General features: G+C 32.2%; 1 protein-coding gene across 1 annotated transcript; it reads right to left on the reverse strand.

Annotated features, from left to right (window-relative positions):
* Positions 1-1956: 1956 nt before the first annotated feature.
* LOC106118147 (ras-related and estrogen-regulated growth inhibitor-like protein) lies at positions 1957-20767 on the reverse strand. Its single transcript, XM_013312706.1, has 7 exons — positions 20559-20767; positions 11664-11757; positions 10047-10103; positions 9820-9920; positions 5772-5960; positions 3832-4009; positions 1957-3649 (listed from the first exon to the last, which is right to left on the reverse strand). Exons 2-7 carry the CDS (start codon positions 11734-11736, stop codon positions 3546-3548), a joined length of 702 nt encoding a protein of 233 aa, XP_013168160.1. The 5' UTR covers positions 11737-11757; positions 20559-20767; the 3' UTR covers positions 1957-3545.
* Between the last annotated feature and the right edge of the window lie 306 nt (positions 20768-21073).

Here is a 21073-nt window from a genome sequence, read left to right on the forward strand (position 1 = left end):
GCGTTTAATTTTCATTTTGTCACAATATAAGTATGTATGTAGAAAATGTTTCGACAGAATTCCAGAGAAACGCATATAGCCTTCATTGTATATTTTCGTTGTCCTTATGAACGCGGCCTTATGCTATATGCAGATGATTTATTCGATGATACAGCAATTGGGTTAACTGAATTCGAGTTACAAATGTCGGTGTAAATCAAATTGTATCGGCTTTATAGACCGCATCGGTATTTATTGTGATGTTTATATGTCCGGATTTTCCCAAGCGTTTGTTTGAGGAAAGTCATTTGATAATGCAAATTCCACTTCGATGTTTTTCTCTAAGTTTTTTTTTATATCATAAGGTGGCAAACGAGCGAGCGGCCACCTGAAGTCGCTGATAAAGCGAAGTGACCGTTGCCCATAGACATACGCAATTGCATATGCGTTGCCTACCTTTAATCGACGGAGGAGAGGATGCACTTAAAGAAAAAATATTCCCTTTCCATGCATCCTCTCATCCGGTAAGTCCACTTCCACTTCCCATCCTTTCCTTATAAGAAAAAGGGTGGGAAGGGAAAGAGGACTGAATAAGGCCTCCGGGACGCACACTCATCAGACGAAACGCGGAATTGCTTCCACTTCACGCCTGTCTTCTGTGTGTTTGGATGTCCGTGCAACATCCAAACTTTCTTTTTTTTTCATAAGGCTGAATGATTGGTAGGTCAATAGGCCCAACGGGAAACACTCTTAAGCTTAAAAATAGTTTGCTACATGGCCACATACAAGTTTACAATAAAATGAAAGGAATTAATATGTATGATTATTAATATCTATATCTTTTTTGTTTAAAGCGAGAGAGAGAGAGAGAGAAATATATTCTGTCAATTTTTTTTATTACGTATTTTACTTTATTGTTTTTTTTTTCACTTGTTTTAATCTAAATTTCAATTAAGTCAGTATTAGTTTAGGTAAATTAAAACTACATACGTAGTTATATTAGGAAACATTTATTTTATAACTTAGATATGTTTACAATTTTATTTACAGCTTACATCAATCAGTTCCAATTTCTTTCTTACCCGTTAAAACCTATCTCACAAATACAATCTGATACTACCGATTGATTTTAATATATTTCAAATACATTATAACAAATATATTTTATTTAATAATTGTTAAAAATCTTGTACAATTTTGTCTCTATTCAACATTTATATACATACATTTGAATTTGAATCTTAAATCAATTACATAAAGTACTGTTTTGCCAGTGTACAAACACGACCAAAATAAACCTCATGGCTAATTTCAAATGTCTTTTCACAGCCTTAACATCTAATGACTAGACGGCGACTAAATAAACAGTTGATAATCGCACCACAAAAATGCGAATTAATAATTGCAGTGACCAAATTACACGTATTCATACTATAAAATAAACTCTAAAATCCTTTTCCAGTTTTTGAATTACAAAGAGTTTGTAATAAAGATTAATAGAAATTTGAATTTTTCTATCATTAAGATTCTTCTTTGGCACAATATGCTACACGAATTTTATAATCTTTTTGACTAACCGAGGGTTTCTGAGACCAAATACACCGTATAACACCTATGTGTTATACGGTGTATTTAGTGTTAACTCTATTTTTTAAACATAATGACATGCATGACGATATGTTTTATATAGAGATTTTAGTCTCAGAAACCAACATTATGTGGTCCTTAGTGTAGATTCTCTAACAACAATGAGTGTGGCACTAAGATACAATTAATATTTAAAAATATGATTGTCAAAAATTGATAGACGGAATTAAAAAAGCTGCTATAATATAATAAATCTATAAATTTGCTATAACGAAACTATAATTTGCATTTACAGAATGACCAACCAAAATCTAATACTTTACCTTAAAATATTTATATTAATAATACTGTATAAAAGTAGAAAAAAGCTAAGATAAAGTTTACCTAGATGTTGTTAATTTTGTTTTCTACGTTATTTTACAAAATAATGATGGTTTAACAAAATATTTACTAACAAAATTGATATACTACCAAAATTCTATCAGATTTTATAATTTTGATTGGATAGATAGACATAGATTCTAAACAATTCAGTAGAATTTAAATTTCCAGATTTAAGACCATACAATACAATATTTAAAAACAGTGTCAGTGATTATAATATCATTTATTATGTATAGGAAATAGCTTTTAAAGTATTCCAAAATTCTTTTTTGTACTATTGCGTCTCTTTGCCTAGATAATATATTAAAAAAGAAAAAAATAATTACATCTTTGGTATATAAAGAGGGTAATTTAAATGACTATATAGTATTTTATATACAATCAAAACATTTATAATGTATAAAGATATAAACGCACATTGATATTTCTTTGGCACATTGGTACAGTCGCCTTCGTTTACTGTGTTACAAGTAACCGCAAAGTTGCATAGCAACTAGTGCTGAATTTTAAATTTACCCCTTCTCGCCTTGGATATTCAAATACTGCAGTCTGTTCATGTATAAAGGTTTCTAGGTGTAAAAGAAGTTCAAACAATTATCGATTTAAATGTAGATTACCGCAAGCGAAGCCTACTGTACTTTTATAGCTATACGCAGCCATGTCACAAATATATAACCTATAAAGTTTGATTCTATATTTTTAATTACCAATGAAATGAGGAATAATATCATTGACTCTATTATTTATTTTAAATTGCAATATTTATAGCACTTAAAAATATTTCAACATCAAAATTGGATTCTATTACCTTTGTTTTAATTTCATTTAGCTACTGGCGAATGCTATATTTACAAAGATATACGTTCATATTAATTTTTGCATAATTATTGTCATAATTACAAAATGGAACGTAATAACATATACATAGTCAACAATATTTGTTACTCTGGATTTCGACTGCAGTTATCGTTGACACATTTGTCATCCCTTTCATGCTCTATGAAAAAACAGAGACAACAATATGTGGCAATACATTCACATTTATAACTCAATCATACACATATATAATCCAACTGAAGCGATACACAATAAAGCTCTAACTGCACCGACACTTAGAGTTCATATCTTAATGACTAGTTACCAAATTGTTTGGTAAAAAAAGCCCACATCTCCTCCCCATATACCACTGACATTACCTTGTAACGTTCCCTTATATTATGCTTCTCATCTTTGTTTCGTTCATTTCATAGATAATGCAACTCTACTTGGTGCATAGTCTTGCAAGCATTTGCTGTGTCAGAGACACAACTCACAATATGATGTTAGGCACCAAAACGGGTTGAATTACCCACACACTAGTGACTGTGCTAGAAATATGGTACAATTCAATATTTCTAACAGCGTAGTTTCTAGAACAGATACCACTATGCTTTTTACCACCATTAACAATACATAATGTAACCAGTAAACTGGTCACACTTCGTCTTTCTTCACCAAAAGTTTGTTTAAATGCCCGCTGAGAGTGGTGTGGGGGAGGTGAATCTCGAGGGCACTGGAAGGCAGGCCAGCCAGGCACCGGCTAGACATCAGCGCGGTCAGGGCGCGGCGGCAGCCAAGGGAGGTCGCGACGGCGCCGGTACGCGTGGGCACGCCACTACAGACCCGCTGCGACTCGTGCCGCTGGAGTTCGTTGTAGTTCCTGAAGATAGTGAAAATGTTTATTAGTCATTATAAGAAATAGTAGTAAGTGTTTGCTGGTAGAACGAAAGATTTGAAGGAACATACTGAATAACTGGAATCCTACAAATTTTTGAGCAGTGTTGAATTATAATTTAAAAATAAGCTTTTAAAAAGCTACAAAATACTTTAGTGAATACTGACCTATTAGAGAACCGAGCATCTTGGTGACCGAGAACTTCCTGGTGCGCTGAGGCAGGCGTACGTCGGCCAGTAGGCGGTCAACGCAGCGATAGAGGTCTCCCGAGTTGTCGGCCACGCTCGCCTCGCTGAATGACGCGCCGTGCGCCTGGCTCATCGCCTGACCCTCCTTCGTTGGCACCTGAAAACAAAAGACGATCAGATATTTGTACGGAGGTATAATAAAGCTTATGGTACTAGAGACATTTATTGAAATATTAATAAAGCACAAATGCAATAATGTTAATATGTTCGATGTTGAGGTGTCCTTAATATAGGTGAGTCAAATAAAAATTATATCAGACAATAAACATTTATAAAGAGAACATACGGCGTATTATTTGTGAAATGCCGGGAACGGCACAAATAAATATTATTTTCTCTGTATTCGATCAGACATCGTTATCGGGAACATAACTTTCATCGAAAATAAAGTAGTAATCGATATGCGTCGAAATCTTTAAATAAGAATCGAAATATATTTTTATATTCAAAAATTACTCATTTTCGTTTACAAACAAAATGGAAAATTCTAGTGCATAAGTTATGATTCAGAATACACGAATCAACACTACATCTATGAATTTAATACATACAACTGTTTACAACATTTATAATGCATTCTAGACTGGATAGCAAACTTGAGTCAACAGACATAAGGAAAAAGACGCAAAAAATAAAGTTTATTCTAGTACATCTTATTAAGAGTAGTCTTTTACTTTTGTTAGATATTTAACGTATTCCTTATTCTTTTTCTAACTCATGATATTATTGCTTACGAATTATTATTAAAGACAACTTGTCACACGATATCCTTCATATAAATAATACGTATCAGTTTTATAAACAATAAATAAATAAATACGGTACATGTCGAGCTTTGTATAGATTTGACGTAGTCTAGCGAACAAATCTCAACGGAGCTGACAAGGACGTTCCCTACGCCATTGTCTCTGCGTGTCAAAAGTTTCGCAATATTGTCTGGCTGAACAGTATGCAGCACGTGTATATTACACTAGAGACGAACAGAAAATGTAAACAATATTGTATACACGCGCGTTCTTTTGTTTTCAGATTCGGAATATTTTCTGTCCTTTGTTTTTACTATTTTCACCTTTTTTAAGTATCTGACGCTCGCGAGTCCGTTCGTAAGTTATTAAAAAAAACAATTAAGCATTAGTCAATAAGTTCAAAATATGTTCATCCATTCATACTTCTAAATAATCGCATTTACAATATTAGTAAGAAGTAAAATGGCTTAGAGTAAGTTTGGATACGTAAATGAGTTTATTTGTGCCGAATCGATAAACCTTATATACCCTTAATAGTTTATTTTATTACATAAGTACTATATTCAGGCCATAATCTTTGTTGCTGTCCTTGATTAGCACTCAGAGTTTTCTAAATAGTTATTCGTCAATAAAAGTCAATATTACTTAATATTACTTATGTCGTCCTTGTGTTATGTTAATATCAGATAAATATTAATTATGGTTAAGAAAAGTTTAGATAACTGATATTTATTTTCTAGTAAAACAATTGAGAAATATCTACGCCAACGCGATGGCATTTACTGGAAATTTCATGAATTCAAAGAGAATTTGTTGTTGAAATGTTTGTAAAGGGCATATTATTATATGTAAAAGTTGAATGACGATGCTAAATTATGTATTCTATTTAATTTTTGATATGAAACATAATGCTTATATGTAATAAAAAAATGTATAAGTTTGCTGTCATTGAAATTTAATTTAGTTTCTTTTCTTAGGAAATCCCAGGACCTACTTCACCCGCACTCAAACTTGGCCCCTCAGGGTGGTCCAGTCACTAGTTATAGAGTCAAGTCACGTAAACCTCTTTTCGAAAGGAAAGGTATCTTTTAAAGAATCTCAAAATTTTCTCACCTGTCTTAAGTGATCCAAGTCAGTCTTGTTCCCGAGTAGTGCGAGAGGCATAGCGGCAGAGGGCGCACCATGCGCAGGGCTGCCGTGTGGTGGGTTTTTCTTTAATGTGTTCAATACTTCTGTAGCATATTCAAAACTGCTTCTGTCCGTTACGGAGTAAACTAACAGACACGCGTCTGCCCATTGTATCTGCAACAATAATAAGCCAACTTTAAATAAAATATTATATAATTTTGTACTATTAACTTAATTTATGCTGCAAAAGAGTTTAATTTTAAATACTATTCATATATACTAACACGTAACCTAAATATTTTATTTACCCAGCAAGATTTTTATAAATTTGTATGTCTATTTTTTAGGAAAAAGTTACAAACAAAAAACTTGAGTACAAGAGTAAGTTTTTTGTTCAAAATCACAAAGCGTTGGAAAACAATAGAAGCTAGACAGACAGGCGGCTAGGATGTACTAGATAGTTGTAGCTACGAATGTAGAGACTTATTTTTATTTCACGTCAAGAAAACATAAGTGGTTACGGTAAACAAAAATACATGAATTATTTAAATAATTTACTCATATAAAATACTTTTTGCTTTTATAACGAATTTTTATTTTCTTTTGCGTTCAAAAACACCAATTATATTAACGTAATAAATAGAAAATCGTTCGTAGTAGCTCTGATTTTGGCTTTGGCATGAATAAACTTGAAGTATCAGAAACATCCTCATAGATACTTGTGCTATTTGTCTAGACTTGCGCAAGTGAAGTTACGTTACTACTATTATTAGTAACAATATCAAAATAACAATATACCACAGTAACAAGAGTGTTGGCGTATTATACATTCCTATATAAATCCCTCGTATGTTATGACCTTGTTAATTCCAATATTCAGTGTTTTAAAAGATATCAGGCAACATCCGCGTTTGAAAATATCTTGGCGATGTGTGAATTTTGTTAATTAGAATAAGTTAGTCTAAACGTAGACATATAAATAAGTAACAAATTGTGCCAGGATTTGAAACTGGGAAACTACAAATCTCTACCCACATTGTGTCAGTCATTTATTTTGCTTTTTGTGGTTATTTCCGAATCTATCTTACTAATGTTACTTCTTGTCTTATTTTACTAATATTATAAATGCGAATGTTTAGATGGATAGATGGATGGATGTTTGTTTGAAGGTATCTCCAGAACGGATGCATGGATCTTGCCGAAATTTGTCATAGATGTAGAAGATAGTCTGGAAGAACACATAGATTACTACTACTAAGTGTCGCGGGCGACAATTACTATGTAAAAATTCTCACAAAGACTCTTAAATATGGTTAAAATAGATACAAAATTACAAGTATCAAACTGTTTGCTGACAATTGATAATTGCTGAATAAAAGTTCACCAATATATTGATATAGATTGATGATGATATAAAGATACAAGATTCAGTATGGATGTCTACGTAAATTAATCGAGATGTGTAATGTTCGCGCATAAAATGTTACGATTCGGCTCCGACTTTTCTGAATGTTTTATTGTTGAACACGAAAGCTAAACGTACGTAGGTTATATGAAATCGGTAGCTTACTTTAATGGCCTCTTATGTTTTCTTAGTTTCACGGTCTTCCTTATGATTCGTAATTTTATTAACGTTCTGTTCTCCACAAAATAAAGTGTGCATAAAATTTTCTTGGATAGGATTTAAAGAACTGCTACGTAAAAATACTACATGTTTTTATATCTTTTCCGTCTTAAGAAATTTACAAAAAAATATTGTTGTCTCCATTTTTCTAAACAGAATGAGTGGGATGGTAATATGTTTTTGTATATACATTCCGGCAGTGGAAACACAGTTAACAGACAATGACTTGCAATCAATGCTAAACAAATTTACATCGCATATAAACATTCATTTAACACACAGAAAATGTTTAATCATTATTACCTCGTATACGCCATACGGTTTTAAAATAATTAAATACTGAAAAAGCGTTAATTTGATTTATAGCGACATGACATATACAATGAGTATTCAAATACATCTGGCCTGGCATGAATAATTAGTGTGTCGGAGTCAGCATTCTTGGTTAAATATAGCGTTAGAGCAGTTCACGGGCGCACCCTGGATAGTACGAAGTGTTTCCGCCATATCGTTATTCATTTGTTCTTGTAAAATAAATGAGAGATTTCTATCCTACGAAAGAATAAATACAATTATTTCGATGACATTTTACTTCTTACTAATCTGATTAATATGTTATTTATTATATATTATAAATGCGAGTGTTTAGATGGATGGATGTTTATTTGAAGGTATCTTAAGAATGACTGAACTTGTCTTGATGAAATTTGTCAGAGATATAGAACATAGTCTGGAAGAATACATAGGTTCCTAATTATGATTTTTCTAAATCCGCGCGGACGGATTAGCGAGCGACAGCTAGTTTTTAATAAGTTGGATTATTCAGATGAGTTAATAACCTGTTACAAAATTTATAATCATTCCGTAAATTCTGAAGCTTTTCGTTACATTAAATATTAAAAACGTATATAAAATTTTAATTAAAACCAAATATTAATGAAATTTTAGATTTTTCAGTTTTGGTATTTATATTATTCTTGTCATTCATTATTTTTTGTAAAATAACCTTTTATATTTTTATTTTGATACTTCTAAACATAGTGTATACAAATAAATGGATGTCTCCAACAACATTCATTGTGAGCTTTCAAGGAAGTAAAAAACATTTAAAATTTTTTACAAACAGATATTTATTATTTTATCTGTTATATTATAATAAATTAGAGCTAAATATTTTTACATTCTTAATTTCCGTTTCATCGTTTATATAAAAATAAATCTATTTTTTGCGTGAATTAATAAAAGAAATACAACAGCTGAATCGGTTTAGATTTTTTTTTTAATTAGATACAGTAATTTGAATCTAGAATACCTTTTTACTGCGGTGTTAATACGGAAACGTTATTTTTAACTGACGTTAGACGAGGCTCGAATCAGAAATAAAAGTTTTACGTTTTGCGATTTTTGGCAGTGCTAATCCATAGTATTTAGGTGATTGCGTACGATGAAAAATTTATGCAAACTATAAAAGTACAAAGAACTATACTTTACACGCGGTTCCGTTTGAATAATTAGTTTAACGATAAATAAAAACGTAACATAGAATACAATGTAACATTCGCATTAATAATATTTGTTAGAATCTCCAAAGAGTAAAACGTAGAGTACAATTATTATTGTAGCAGTGTAAACAGTGTGAGTCACAACGTGGCCCGGTCACTAGAACATAGTGTTGGAGCACATTTTCTCAACGCTAGTATTATTGGTGGCGATTAACCCAGTTGTACTGACATAAAACAGTTTCAGACTTCGTTTAATCTTTGATTTGTTTGCGGAAGGGCCCACTACAACATTCTTCAGAATCGATTTTCTTATTACTACAGGCGTTGAGACATAAAAATATTACCGAGTCAAATGGAAGACGAAATGAATGCGAGCTCTGTGATAACTGGGTTAGCTAAATCGAAGACCTCGGGAAGCGATCCGGAACTAGGCTACTTGTTATTCAAGCGTATATCAACGCGTAACTAATACGCAATAAATATTTCCTGATGTTTTTAATATGTTTACGCGATATTCAGCAAAAACTGTAACACTTGTTTTTCGAAGGTGATAAAAACGCGATCCAGCCAGTGTTGTGATAGACTGCGAAAATAAAAGTGCAATAACATGGCCTCGGAAATGAGCCTGGAGAAATCGCAGTTATTCTCGACTGTGTGATTTAGTGAGTGTGTTGTTGTTTAGAGCGGCCGAAAAGGTCGTTCAACGTTTCGAGTTCGCGCTTGTTTTGTGAAGGTGAAGATGATTGACTGCTCAACAAGGTCCCGGCTTGAACTGGATTAACCTATATACGCAAAATTTACGTTGCACAGATATGAATTAAATGGACCATCGTAAAGATACCAAACCTACCTAGTAAAATCTTAGGATTATTGCCTAAATATAGTCAGAAAAATAGTGTTTTTTTACCTGTTCTGCTGGAAACTTGTCAGTGTTGGACCCGGAGACGTCAATGACCTCAAGTTCGACTGGCATGCCATTAATTGGCACTGTCTGTTTGTACAGGAGATCTGTTAAAAATTGTTGCAATTAATTTAATTTTTTAAAAAAGGTAAAAAAAAAATACAATTGTAACACATTGAATTGGGCACGGAAATTATTATGTTTTTAATACGCTTAGTTTTAAAAGTACTAACCTGTATTCGAATGATATTCTCCAATGTATCTCCTTGTTAGATACCGGACGATCAAAGCTGTAACAAAAAGTTACTTTATATGTAAATTCAACATACATTGATTTTAAAAGAATTTTGAACTGCGTGACTACGCAATAATGAAGTATTCATAAATAAAGGCAAGGAAGTTATGTTTAAATTTGTATCATGAGTATTAAAAGTTTTATCTAAACTAGAGACCGGTGAATCAATTATAAAACATCTGTTACCCGCATCAGATATGCGAGCCAAGGATTTTTTTGTTTTCAAACAATAGAACTACGCCCCATTTTATATTTCTGGCCCACACCCTGCCTATAAGCCAAAACATTTCGCGTATTGTTAATTGTTTTAAAACCTGGCAATCCTGATTGACATTTACGAGTCGCGAATATGAAAATGGATTGATTGTTTTAGGTTTTCGGTTCGTTTACGAAAATGCGGTCGTAGTTCGTGTTACATCATTCGTTGATTCGGTCATTCCGTTTGTTATGGTTTATGTAATTTCATGTAGGTCAGCCATTTTGTTTCCTTTGCTTATCTCGAACGTTCCATTTTCTAGAATATGTGAGGCAATTGCAAAGGAAACTGAAATGTAAATATATATTATATTATGAACATTTAAGGTACGTATTGTTAGGAAGAAAAACCGACACTGTGCCGGTGTATTGGCGCAACACTAGCCTAATTAAAATATCGACGCTTACGTCCCCTCACTAATCAAACTGACAGTAATAAAAGCGCGCCATTCGCTTCAAAAGATTCTAACTAATATTGTTTAAAAGCATATCGCATAGTTTTATTTTCTAAATTTCTTTCAGTGCCATTTCTAAAATAACTTTTGTTAAATAATACGTCAGGCCGTTTAGAGATCTAATGGCCCAACCCTTTGGTTTTGTCTTACAATAACTGATGAAAACAAAAGTAACAAAGAAGCAAATAATGTTTTTCAAACAAAAACCTGCAACCGAAGTCCTAAATAAATGTTATTTGAATTTGTACAAATATTCAGACGGGTTAACATAAACGTAAAAGAAAGTAGAACTGAACGCGGCTTCATGTTTCATAAAATTATAATAAAGTGAGAGCCCACTGAAAATACTTCCCGACGACCGTAAACCTTTCACATTATGATAGGCACTCACGGCCATTTGGGTCGCGAGATGTAATCAATAAAAAGACGGAAGGTTTTAAAAAGAAAAATAATTTATGTCACATTAAAAGGTTTACCCAAATACTTTCAGTTTCAAATGTTAAATGGAAAACGAATCTTGTGTCACAAAATAATGGCAATTACCTTTTTTTTATGATTCTGTCTTTCTAATGGTATACCAATTATCAAGACAGAAAGTTTATCCAATTATAGAGTACGTTGACCTGGCAACTAACTCTTAAACCTATAACTATCATAGCCCCCAATTGTAACAGCGAGCAAAGAAACATAAATTAGTAAGACAATAAAAATGCTAATTATACGCAATTTTTCTAATGGTGATGACGTCAGAGCAAATATTTATTAATGGAGCACAGTGTGAAGTAAATGTGGTAGTAATTATAGTAAATAGATAGGTATTAGTTATTTTTTGTGACGTTTCTCACCCGATTTTCCGACGCGAGAGCTTCCGATGACGGCGATGCGGACACGCGGCGGCCCGGCGCGCTCGTCCCTCATGTTTCTGATTTATGCTCGACTCTGGAACGATAAAACTTATTGGAGTTTTTTTTTTATCTCGCTACCTGCCAGGAATAATTTATACACCAACATGTGCCGAAGGCGGTCTATTTAGATTATTTTATTTAATATAATAAAAATGGTTTATGACGGAAATGCGATAATCAATTCGAGATATATTTCAAAGGTAGTTTTGTAGTCGCTCTGGACTAGTGGCTGTCAGAAATAAAATTCATAAGTAGACTGGTGTGGCAATTTCGATCGACTTTATTTCATGAAGCAGTTAAAACAGATTTATAACGGAAACGCGATAATCAATTTTGTATATTTCGTGTGTAATTTCAATGAGCTTTCCACACATGTGGTTGCGATTAGCCGTTTAATTACATATCAAGAATTAAATCACAATGAAGACGACTTTGGCAGTCATGACTTCCGTTTATTGGGTGCAATTGGATTTGAATTACGTCAACGTCCCTTTATGAACGGACTGCGAGCGTCACAGGACAGTCTAATTTACTATTTTTGTGAACACTAAAGTAAGTTTACAACAAGAAGTGACGGATGAAACTGTGAATGAGTTTAGGTGCATCGTAACAAATAGGTATTCCAAATATGTGACTACATGCCAAGACAAAAATAATTTAGAAGAAAATTTAAAGCAAGAATTCGTTTAAATACTTTCTTACAGCGTTGAATGAAATTTTGTCGAGTTTCTTTTTAAAATATTTATAACTAGTCTAGTCAAAAAGTCACAGAGAATGATAGTTCTTGAATATGTTGTTTCTTGAAAAACAAAACGTAAGTTTTCGTTCCATAGAGAGTATTGAAAATATACTTTGTAATATGTTAGCGACAAAACAATATGCGATTGTATTGAATGACATATAAGGTCATGCGGAGTATTAATAGAATATGGCCGCCTTGCGTCAGCGCCGGTTGAATAACCCTAGATGTGACTAATTTACTCTCATACGAACAATTCGGAAGCACTACGAGTTTCTTTCATTCACACGCACTTTATGAGCAAATAACTTGCCCATTACTGTCTTTAACCCTTTTAGATTAATTGCCGAAATCAATATTCGATTTGAAACTATTTTTGCTTATCCGAGGTTTTTTAATTGCCTTTTTTTCTCAATTTGGTTCTAAATTGGCTAATCTAAAGATCGCAATAGCTATCGAAAATCATGAATTACTGTTTAATGGGCGATTTATAGTACTGTACAGACTAACCAAGAATATAAAAATCACGCTCTATTGGCTAGTTCAACACTTTCTTATGTGGACAAACAAATTAGATCCATATTAAATTTCAGCTATATGACAAGGGTGTATAAAAATGTATTTCTGGCCAGACTACATAATATGTTTTTTTTAAAAGTAATTAAAATATTTTCGAATCTATCTCAAGGATCGAATATTGATTGATTAATAAGAGTAATTTACTCACAAAATGAATAACTAATAAATACAGAGTAATAATCTAAGTTTAGCAGCTCGTTTTAAAAATTTGCTCTCTTTTTGTTCTCGTTTAAAAAGGAATAAAAATGTGAAACAAAATTTTTGGCAAAAGTACGTGTTTGGCTGTGAAATAAAGATGTCTTTTAAAGTAAAGAAATAAAGCAGATTGATTACTTGAAAAATAAATAATAAATTTAAAACGGTGCAAAGCTTGTGACGTCAAGATTTTGTTTGGATGTTGATAAAGAATAATATTTTTAAAAATAATACTAAATTTTTTATAATTTAAAACATTATTTTTGTTTATTTAAAGTTTATGGCTTTATTTACAAACCCAAAAAAATTAAATAAAGGAAAAAGGAGGTATTATATTTAAAAAAATTTAATATACAAAAATCCGAGTTAATTAATGGCCAAATTATACAACTTTTAAATAATTTATTCTTTTTTTTACTGTGGAGTATTAGAATATTTTTGTCATTTCAAATTTATTTTGTTTTTAATCAATTTTATTGGTCACGGAACCCAAAAGCTCTGCCACTGCGTAATTTTCGCGCCCGAGAGAACAGGGATTTATTTACGTTTGGCGCCAATATAAATATATTTTGGTGGCGTCTGAATGCGGCTTATAAAAAAGTGTCGGTGACGTCCCATCAAAAATGAAGTTTTTTTGAAGATATAAAATTTTAATTTGAGATAAAAAAAAAATCCGTATAACTAAAAGCTAAACTCGTATCATATTTAAATATTACACTATGTCATTATATGGTTACATAAGCAGTCGCTTAGTGCAGATTTATTATAAAAGTCTATTCTAAAGTCTTCTTTAGTGACCATTTGGAGACACTGAATGTGGCAGTCAAAATATAAAAAACTTATGTGTCAACATGGACAAAATAACATCGCATCCATTTAAAATAATGTAAACATTATCGAGAATATATTAAATTACGTTCACAATATCATAATTAAAAGTAATATTCACAACTATAAGACAATTCGAGAAATAAGGGAGTACTTAATCGATTCGATCTGATACAAGGTCTGGTATTAGTTGTGCAATGTTATGAGGCTTAGTGATATTGAGCGTCGGTCCTTAGAGACCGTAAGTATCGGAAGCTCGCTTCGAGGACGTGCCCTTGCGACGTCGTCTGTCTACTCCGAGTGTTTCCCATGCATTCAAGGTCCGAAGATTGTTGCTTGAGTATACGGACCTTGATATAGCTACGTTAATGTCAACATATCGATTATTACAAGGTCGTGACGTAATCTATAGATCGTGTTGATTATTATGTTAATGGTACGCTATATAAATATGAGTACTATATCATGTATTTGCGTGCCGGCTTAATTTTAGTCCCCATTCCCTTCCCACCTTTGACGAGGAGGGGACGCATATATCCTTTTTCTGGAGTGTTTTTTTTCTGCATATTGCTAGTCATTAAGCATTATTTTACTCGATTAAGACCGATCTGATCGTCGTCATCGTAATAAAGTTTGGAACGAAATTGAAAACTAGAATGCATGAAATGAAATATTAAAGCTGGTATATGTAAAAACTACAATTGTGCATAAAATTTCTCAATCGTAAACAGTAAGTTTAATAATCTAATAATAAGATATTAGCAATTTTGCAGGATTAACTATTGCAATTTTCGTCCAAGGTAAACCATAGATGACGTCGGTCAACTTGTTTATTCATAGACGTGAAATAATATCTGCTATATATAATATTATATCTTGATAAGATAAATATAGCAACGTCCAAACATATTAGGTGATAACGTAGATATAAAAGTACATAATTATGTATGTTATTATTTTACATTAGAAATATCAATATAATATTATATTATTAAATGTAATTATTTTGTAATTTCTATGTTATGTTATTTTACTACAGATTCGAAGTAAACATGTACAAATCTTTTTTTTATTTATTAATAAAATTATTGTTTCAAAACACCTCAATAAAATCAGACGTTACTATCAATCTTTATTCGTGGATACACAAAAATATAAATGTAAATTTATTAATAGTCGAGGTTATAACAGTTAACAGGTATTACAAGAATAAAGTTTTGAATATACCTGTGCTTGACCTATAATACTTTTTCACTGTCGCGATACTGGCCCTGCGTTCCATCACGCCTTAGAACCTTTGTTCCACGATCAGACAAACAGAAGTTCAATGTTAACAGTATCAAACTAAATTTAAATTGTTATTATAAACACAAGTCTTTTCCACAGGTTTGTATCTTGTTCTTTTTGATTGAATATTTATGTATCCATTATTCATTCGGTATCCACAAATATTTAGTGTGGAAGACCTTTTAGAAGAGTAGGTCAAAGACAATGTTGTGACTAAGGGCCAGTGTACTCCCGATAAAAATTAGAATATACATGAAAGATTTACAAGGAGTTGTAGGTCGATTTTAAGGTTGTAAACTTGACCTAGATTTGGACCTAACAATACGGTTTAACCCAGTTTTGATTGCACAATGTTTGGCCAGTCGTGTGAGGTTAGACTGAGAAATTGGGCTAATGAGGACTTTCGACTGCAATCTTGTGTCGTGTCGTATCGTTTTATTGTCGTCCTTCGCCTATATAAACAATTTTTACGTCATGTTTTTAGCACAGAAACCCTCAAAAACCGCGGAGCCAATTCGCGAATTCCTCACCACATGTTTCAACTTCATTTAAACGATAGGCCATGTCACAGATTTTATCGAGCTATAAAAATGTAAATGTAAATCAAAAACTATTATTTAATTTCATGTTTTTTTCTAATTTGAAATTTGTTTTTTATTATTTCGTCTATAACCTTTAGTAGCAGATTGTATGATTTAATAACAGATGCCATTTTTTAAAGCCAATATTTTTTATTACATGTGTTTCGGGCGATAGTTGCTGCTAGCAAGTGAAGTGCATTGACCTCTATTGCCGTCTTACGGCCGGATTCCCAGCGCAAGCTTTGTTGGTTCCATTTCCGCATAGCTTCAAGCGAATATAGATCTTAAACCACTGTTACCGACTCAAGCTTGTTTTTTAATTTTATATAAACCATTTACTATAATATTTGCAAGGGAGGACCATAGTTTAAAGTACTGTAGAACATATGAACACTAACTGACTTTCAAATGAGGCTAAGGAAAATGCAAGGCAGTATTTTATGAACACAATAAAATTAATATAGTGACGATTTAAATCTATTGATGTTTTAAAAATAATCACGGAATTTCAAATAAAAAGTATTCTAAAAGTTTAAGTGTCTTTGCGAACTGTTCACGCGGAAGTGTTTTAATTTTTTTTTATCTAAACACTACTCAAGGTCTTCAATTTAATGTGTAACCGCGTTGTTTTTACGTAGCTACGTTTGAAATCCCTAATACCTTTGCTCGTATTCATTTTTATACTGGCCATAAAAATGTAACCTTGTAGACTAACGCTTGTAGTTTTTGCCCTGTGTTACACTCCTGAACGAACCTCAAATAAAACTTACTGCCTGTATGTTTAACATCCTCTACTTGTACATTAAAGAATGCTTGACACTACACAATCTTATTAATCTTACTAATATTTTAAATGCGAATCTTTAGATGGATGGATTGATGGATCTCAATGAAATTTATAATTTCATACTTTATATTATGTTTTTTTTTAATTCCGCGCGTACGTAGTCGCGGGCGACAGCTAGTAATGGACAAAAATACAAGCAAATAGTCGAAATCATATAATTATGACATGAAATATTTTCTTAATTAAGTCTGCTTACCTCATTGTTTTAATATTGTACAATTTTTAATAAAAACTAAATTACTATAATGTAGTGTTATAGAAAACATGGCCGCAGTTATTTTAATGAACTGACTGGATAGAATATAAACTAACTGAGTGGGCGGTACTGCAACGTCGACTGTGAAATTCATTGAAAATTTTCCGATCGATACAAAACAGAAATATATTTCTGTAATACAACAATTTGTACCAATCAAATGTGACTGAGTTACAGATACTTGGACGTTTACTTCGTCTTGAGTCAGATAAATAGAGGATACATAAAACTGTTCTAACTTTAACATTCTTAAAAATATATTAGTGATATGCATTTTGTGTAGATACGCACGTAGAGAGATCAATCCCAAATTATTTTTACACACTGATGAATTTATGACGAAGAATTTATTCGATATGCTATTTTATCAATAAAATATACGTGTTTTAAACGGAAATAAATTGTTATTGTTTGTTAATAAATTAAGCTTTTTTTTCCAATGAATTGGGTAAATTAATCGGCCACCTGGAACGATGTTGAAAACACTTAATTTGCACCACAAGATAGATTCAACTAAATGTCACCTTGCCAGGATTAAATTAAGAGTTCATTTGATAAAAAGATTTACGCAATAAAACAATTTTTAATGAAATAAAAAAAGATGAAAGAAGCTTCAAAAGCGAATGATTTGATTTGTGATTGATATCATCAATGGCCGTCTAAAATCATTGCGTAGTCGCGGCGTTACTCATAAATCAAATCAACTGATATTCTTAGAGGCGATACTTATAAAAATAACTTTATTGACGAATTCCACAGACGGAGTACAATTTCACTGCTATTATAAAGAATGTTTGGTTTTTATTTCGATTGTACTCGCAAATATTTCTCAATAAATAATTTATTAAATCTATTGCGTAAACGTTATCGAAATTCTTATTCTTCCATACTATTATGTAATTTTGTTCCTACATATCTGATTTTTCTTAATATAATTGGTTATTAAATTAAAATCGATATGTAAAATTATTAATTATAAATCAATATAAAATGGTACACGTTGTAACGAAACATGTTTCAAATATTTTGCACACAACGAACACTTGTGGAGTAGTCGCGTAGGTTACGTTACGTCACTTTACAAACGCTGAGAGCTGTAACTCATCATGCGGTTGGCAATGTCAAGATCCTTGGCTTCGATACACTGAGCTCATTATCGCTTGTGAATAAGAACTCCAAATCAGGAGATGTTTACAATTCCGATTAATTAGATAGAATTATAAATAAAATTCTGATAGATGCCTTTATGTATTTTATTTGTACATTATGTAATAGGAACTAAGATTATAAAATTTACAGAATCGACAACTGTTTTTACGAAATCAAAATATAATATTAGCATTTAATTTAATATTTCCGACTTGCTTTGGTAACGAAGAACTTTTAGTTGGATGTTTTTTAGTATTTTTCTTTTAAATAAATTTTACCATGTCTGGTAAGCTTAATCACTCCATTAACGTGCCTGGAAAAGTACTTGACGGCTATTTATCAGTACAAGTGGTTCGGGAGTTTATTCTGTCCGCGCTTTACGTTGATAATGGAAATGTATGGCCAGCGGGGTGCCTACGCGGTGCTAATGCCGGCGCTAGGAAAATGCCGCGGTATTTGGTTACGGCATAAAACAGACCTGTATTAGTTTTAAATGTGAATGATTTATTTTTAAACGTTTTGTGAATGGTGAATGTAAAATAATTTGAAAAAGGAATAAAGGAATAAGCTCAGTGGCAGAAATAAATACTAAGTAAATATTAAACTTTTGGCAGCAACTTTATTGTAAGTTATGCTTAAACTTGAGACAATATTATCTTGGCATTTATAGTCATCGCTGAATCGCTTGGCATTTTTGAGTCGCTCATTTGTTTCGATAAGCCGTACCTGACCGGCGACTGAGTTTATGTTCTAATTTTTGAATTCGGAACTCATTAATTGCAGCGGATGTTATTGTAAATGTCGACGGTAAAATCACACTGCTCTGTATACGAATTTAAATTTAGCTTAATCCATTGATTTGGGATATAAATAAGTCTTGAAATAAATGTAATTAGAGAAATCTGTTTACTATTTTCGGCTTAATAAAACTATGCATCAAACTAAAAGTAAGACGAAGGAATTGTATAACAAAGCCACACATTGTGTACTCATGGTCAGAGCAGTCTACACCAGATTTAGTCTGGAGTTTATTTTGATTACTGAGATCATATTGCGTTTGTAAATCTTCGCAGCTTTCTCTGAGATTCTACATCATAATATTGCGTACGAGAGAACTGACTCATGTGTTTGTAGATCATACATCTTACAAATGTTATAAATATAAAAAATTGGATGAATGTGTGTATGTTATCACGTAACTACATAACGACTGAATGGATCTGGATGAAATTTAGTACAGAGATATATTACAATCTTAAAAAGCATATATACTACTTAATTTGTTACAAAAGTTAGTATATCATAAAATTTTTATCCTACTGAAGTCAAAGTTCAACAACAAATGTGCAGTATCGATTATGCGTTTGAAGGTCAAACGTCGGCACGTGTCAGAAAAATGTTTTGAATTTTACGAACGATAAATATATTTAGTTTCAAAACTTTCCCTTTTAAGCTTATTCAACCGCTAGTATGGTAAAAATAGGCTGAAAGATATATTATTATGAAAAAAAAACTTATTTTATTTTATACATTATTTTTTTATTACTCATTTTACCTATAAATCATATTTGGATCGGTTTTGGAAAAGTAACATAACCGTTAAAAGGTAATTTCCTTACACTTTAAGTTAATTAGGTCTAAATATAAAAGGCTACATCAATGTAAATCTTTTTTTAACCGATTTAATGTCAAGAAAAAATACTTAATCTGAAAAAAACAGTATATTAACACAAACAAATAGTGCACGCAACTATAGTTGCATTTCATCGCCGCAACTCATGTAAATATGCGTAGTAAATGCTCGTAGAAAGAGTTATGTTATTTTAAATTTTACCACACCCCAGACTGTACTTAAAAATAGTTTTAAATTTAATGGTAAATAATTCTAATATTGTTTAAAAACAAAATATCACATGCAAATGTTTGAAAATTGTTTTATTAATCAATAATATGTCTTTTATTCATAAAAGAGGTCTACATAGTGGTCTCTTTGTACCTTCAAAGCATAAATTTACCTCAGAAAATGATCGAATTCACCAAAACAGTCTGGTACAACAAATATCCATAACGCCCGAAGGAAAAGTTAATATTAAAAAAAAGCTTGTAAAAACAAATACAATGTCTAATAAATGAAAATAGCTTAATATTTAGCTAAAATATTTTTATTTGCGCATGTTATATTTCCAAAAACCCAAAAACAACATGTCGTTGCACTGTCAAACAAAAGAATCGTTGCAAAATTAAAATGAATGTACACAAGAGAAATCTGTAAGCTTCATCTATTTATTAATCTTTTTGTAAACATATAAGTTAAGTCTAAATTATAAATGGGATATGAATATTAATAATGAAATGTCAAATTATTCAGACTCACCTGATTATGACACAATATGGTTAGAGAAACCGGTTTCAAAGGTAGGTTGATAGGAAGCCGGTCAGTTCTTGGACACTATCGGCGGACAGGTCACTATACACTATGAATTAAAACTAACACTGACATAAAATACTGTTCTTGCTAAACAGTTGGTTTGTTTGCTGTCGACAGAAAGCTCAGCTTGAGTTTAACGTCTTATCACGTGGAGCTTCGACGGACGACTGGGCGGCGCGCAGCTGTGCACTTCTATATATACGCGCGTAGCTAGCTACGGCCGCCCGCCCCGCAAGCGTTTTTCGTATTCACGAAAATATCAGTGGAATCCGGAGCCTAATTTTCTCTGTCACTACCTACTCCGACACAATGGGAGCGTTGATCTCTGACAGGCGTGCAGCGAGACACAGCTGACCAGATTCTTTCAATCCTATCGTCGGATGACCGACTTTACAAATCCTCGTGTACTTTTGAACGCCGTATTTGGTAGCGCTGTGTACAGACCTCATTATGGTATAAAT

The sequence above is a fragment of the Papilio xuthus genome, unplaced genomic scaffold, assembly GCF_000836235.2.
Source record: "Papilio xuthus unplaced genomic scaffold, Pxut_1.1 DF827597.1, whole genome shotgun sequence".
Lineage (NCBI taxonomy): Eukaryota > Metazoa > Arthropoda > Insecta > Lepidoptera > Papilionidae > Papilio > Papilio xuthus.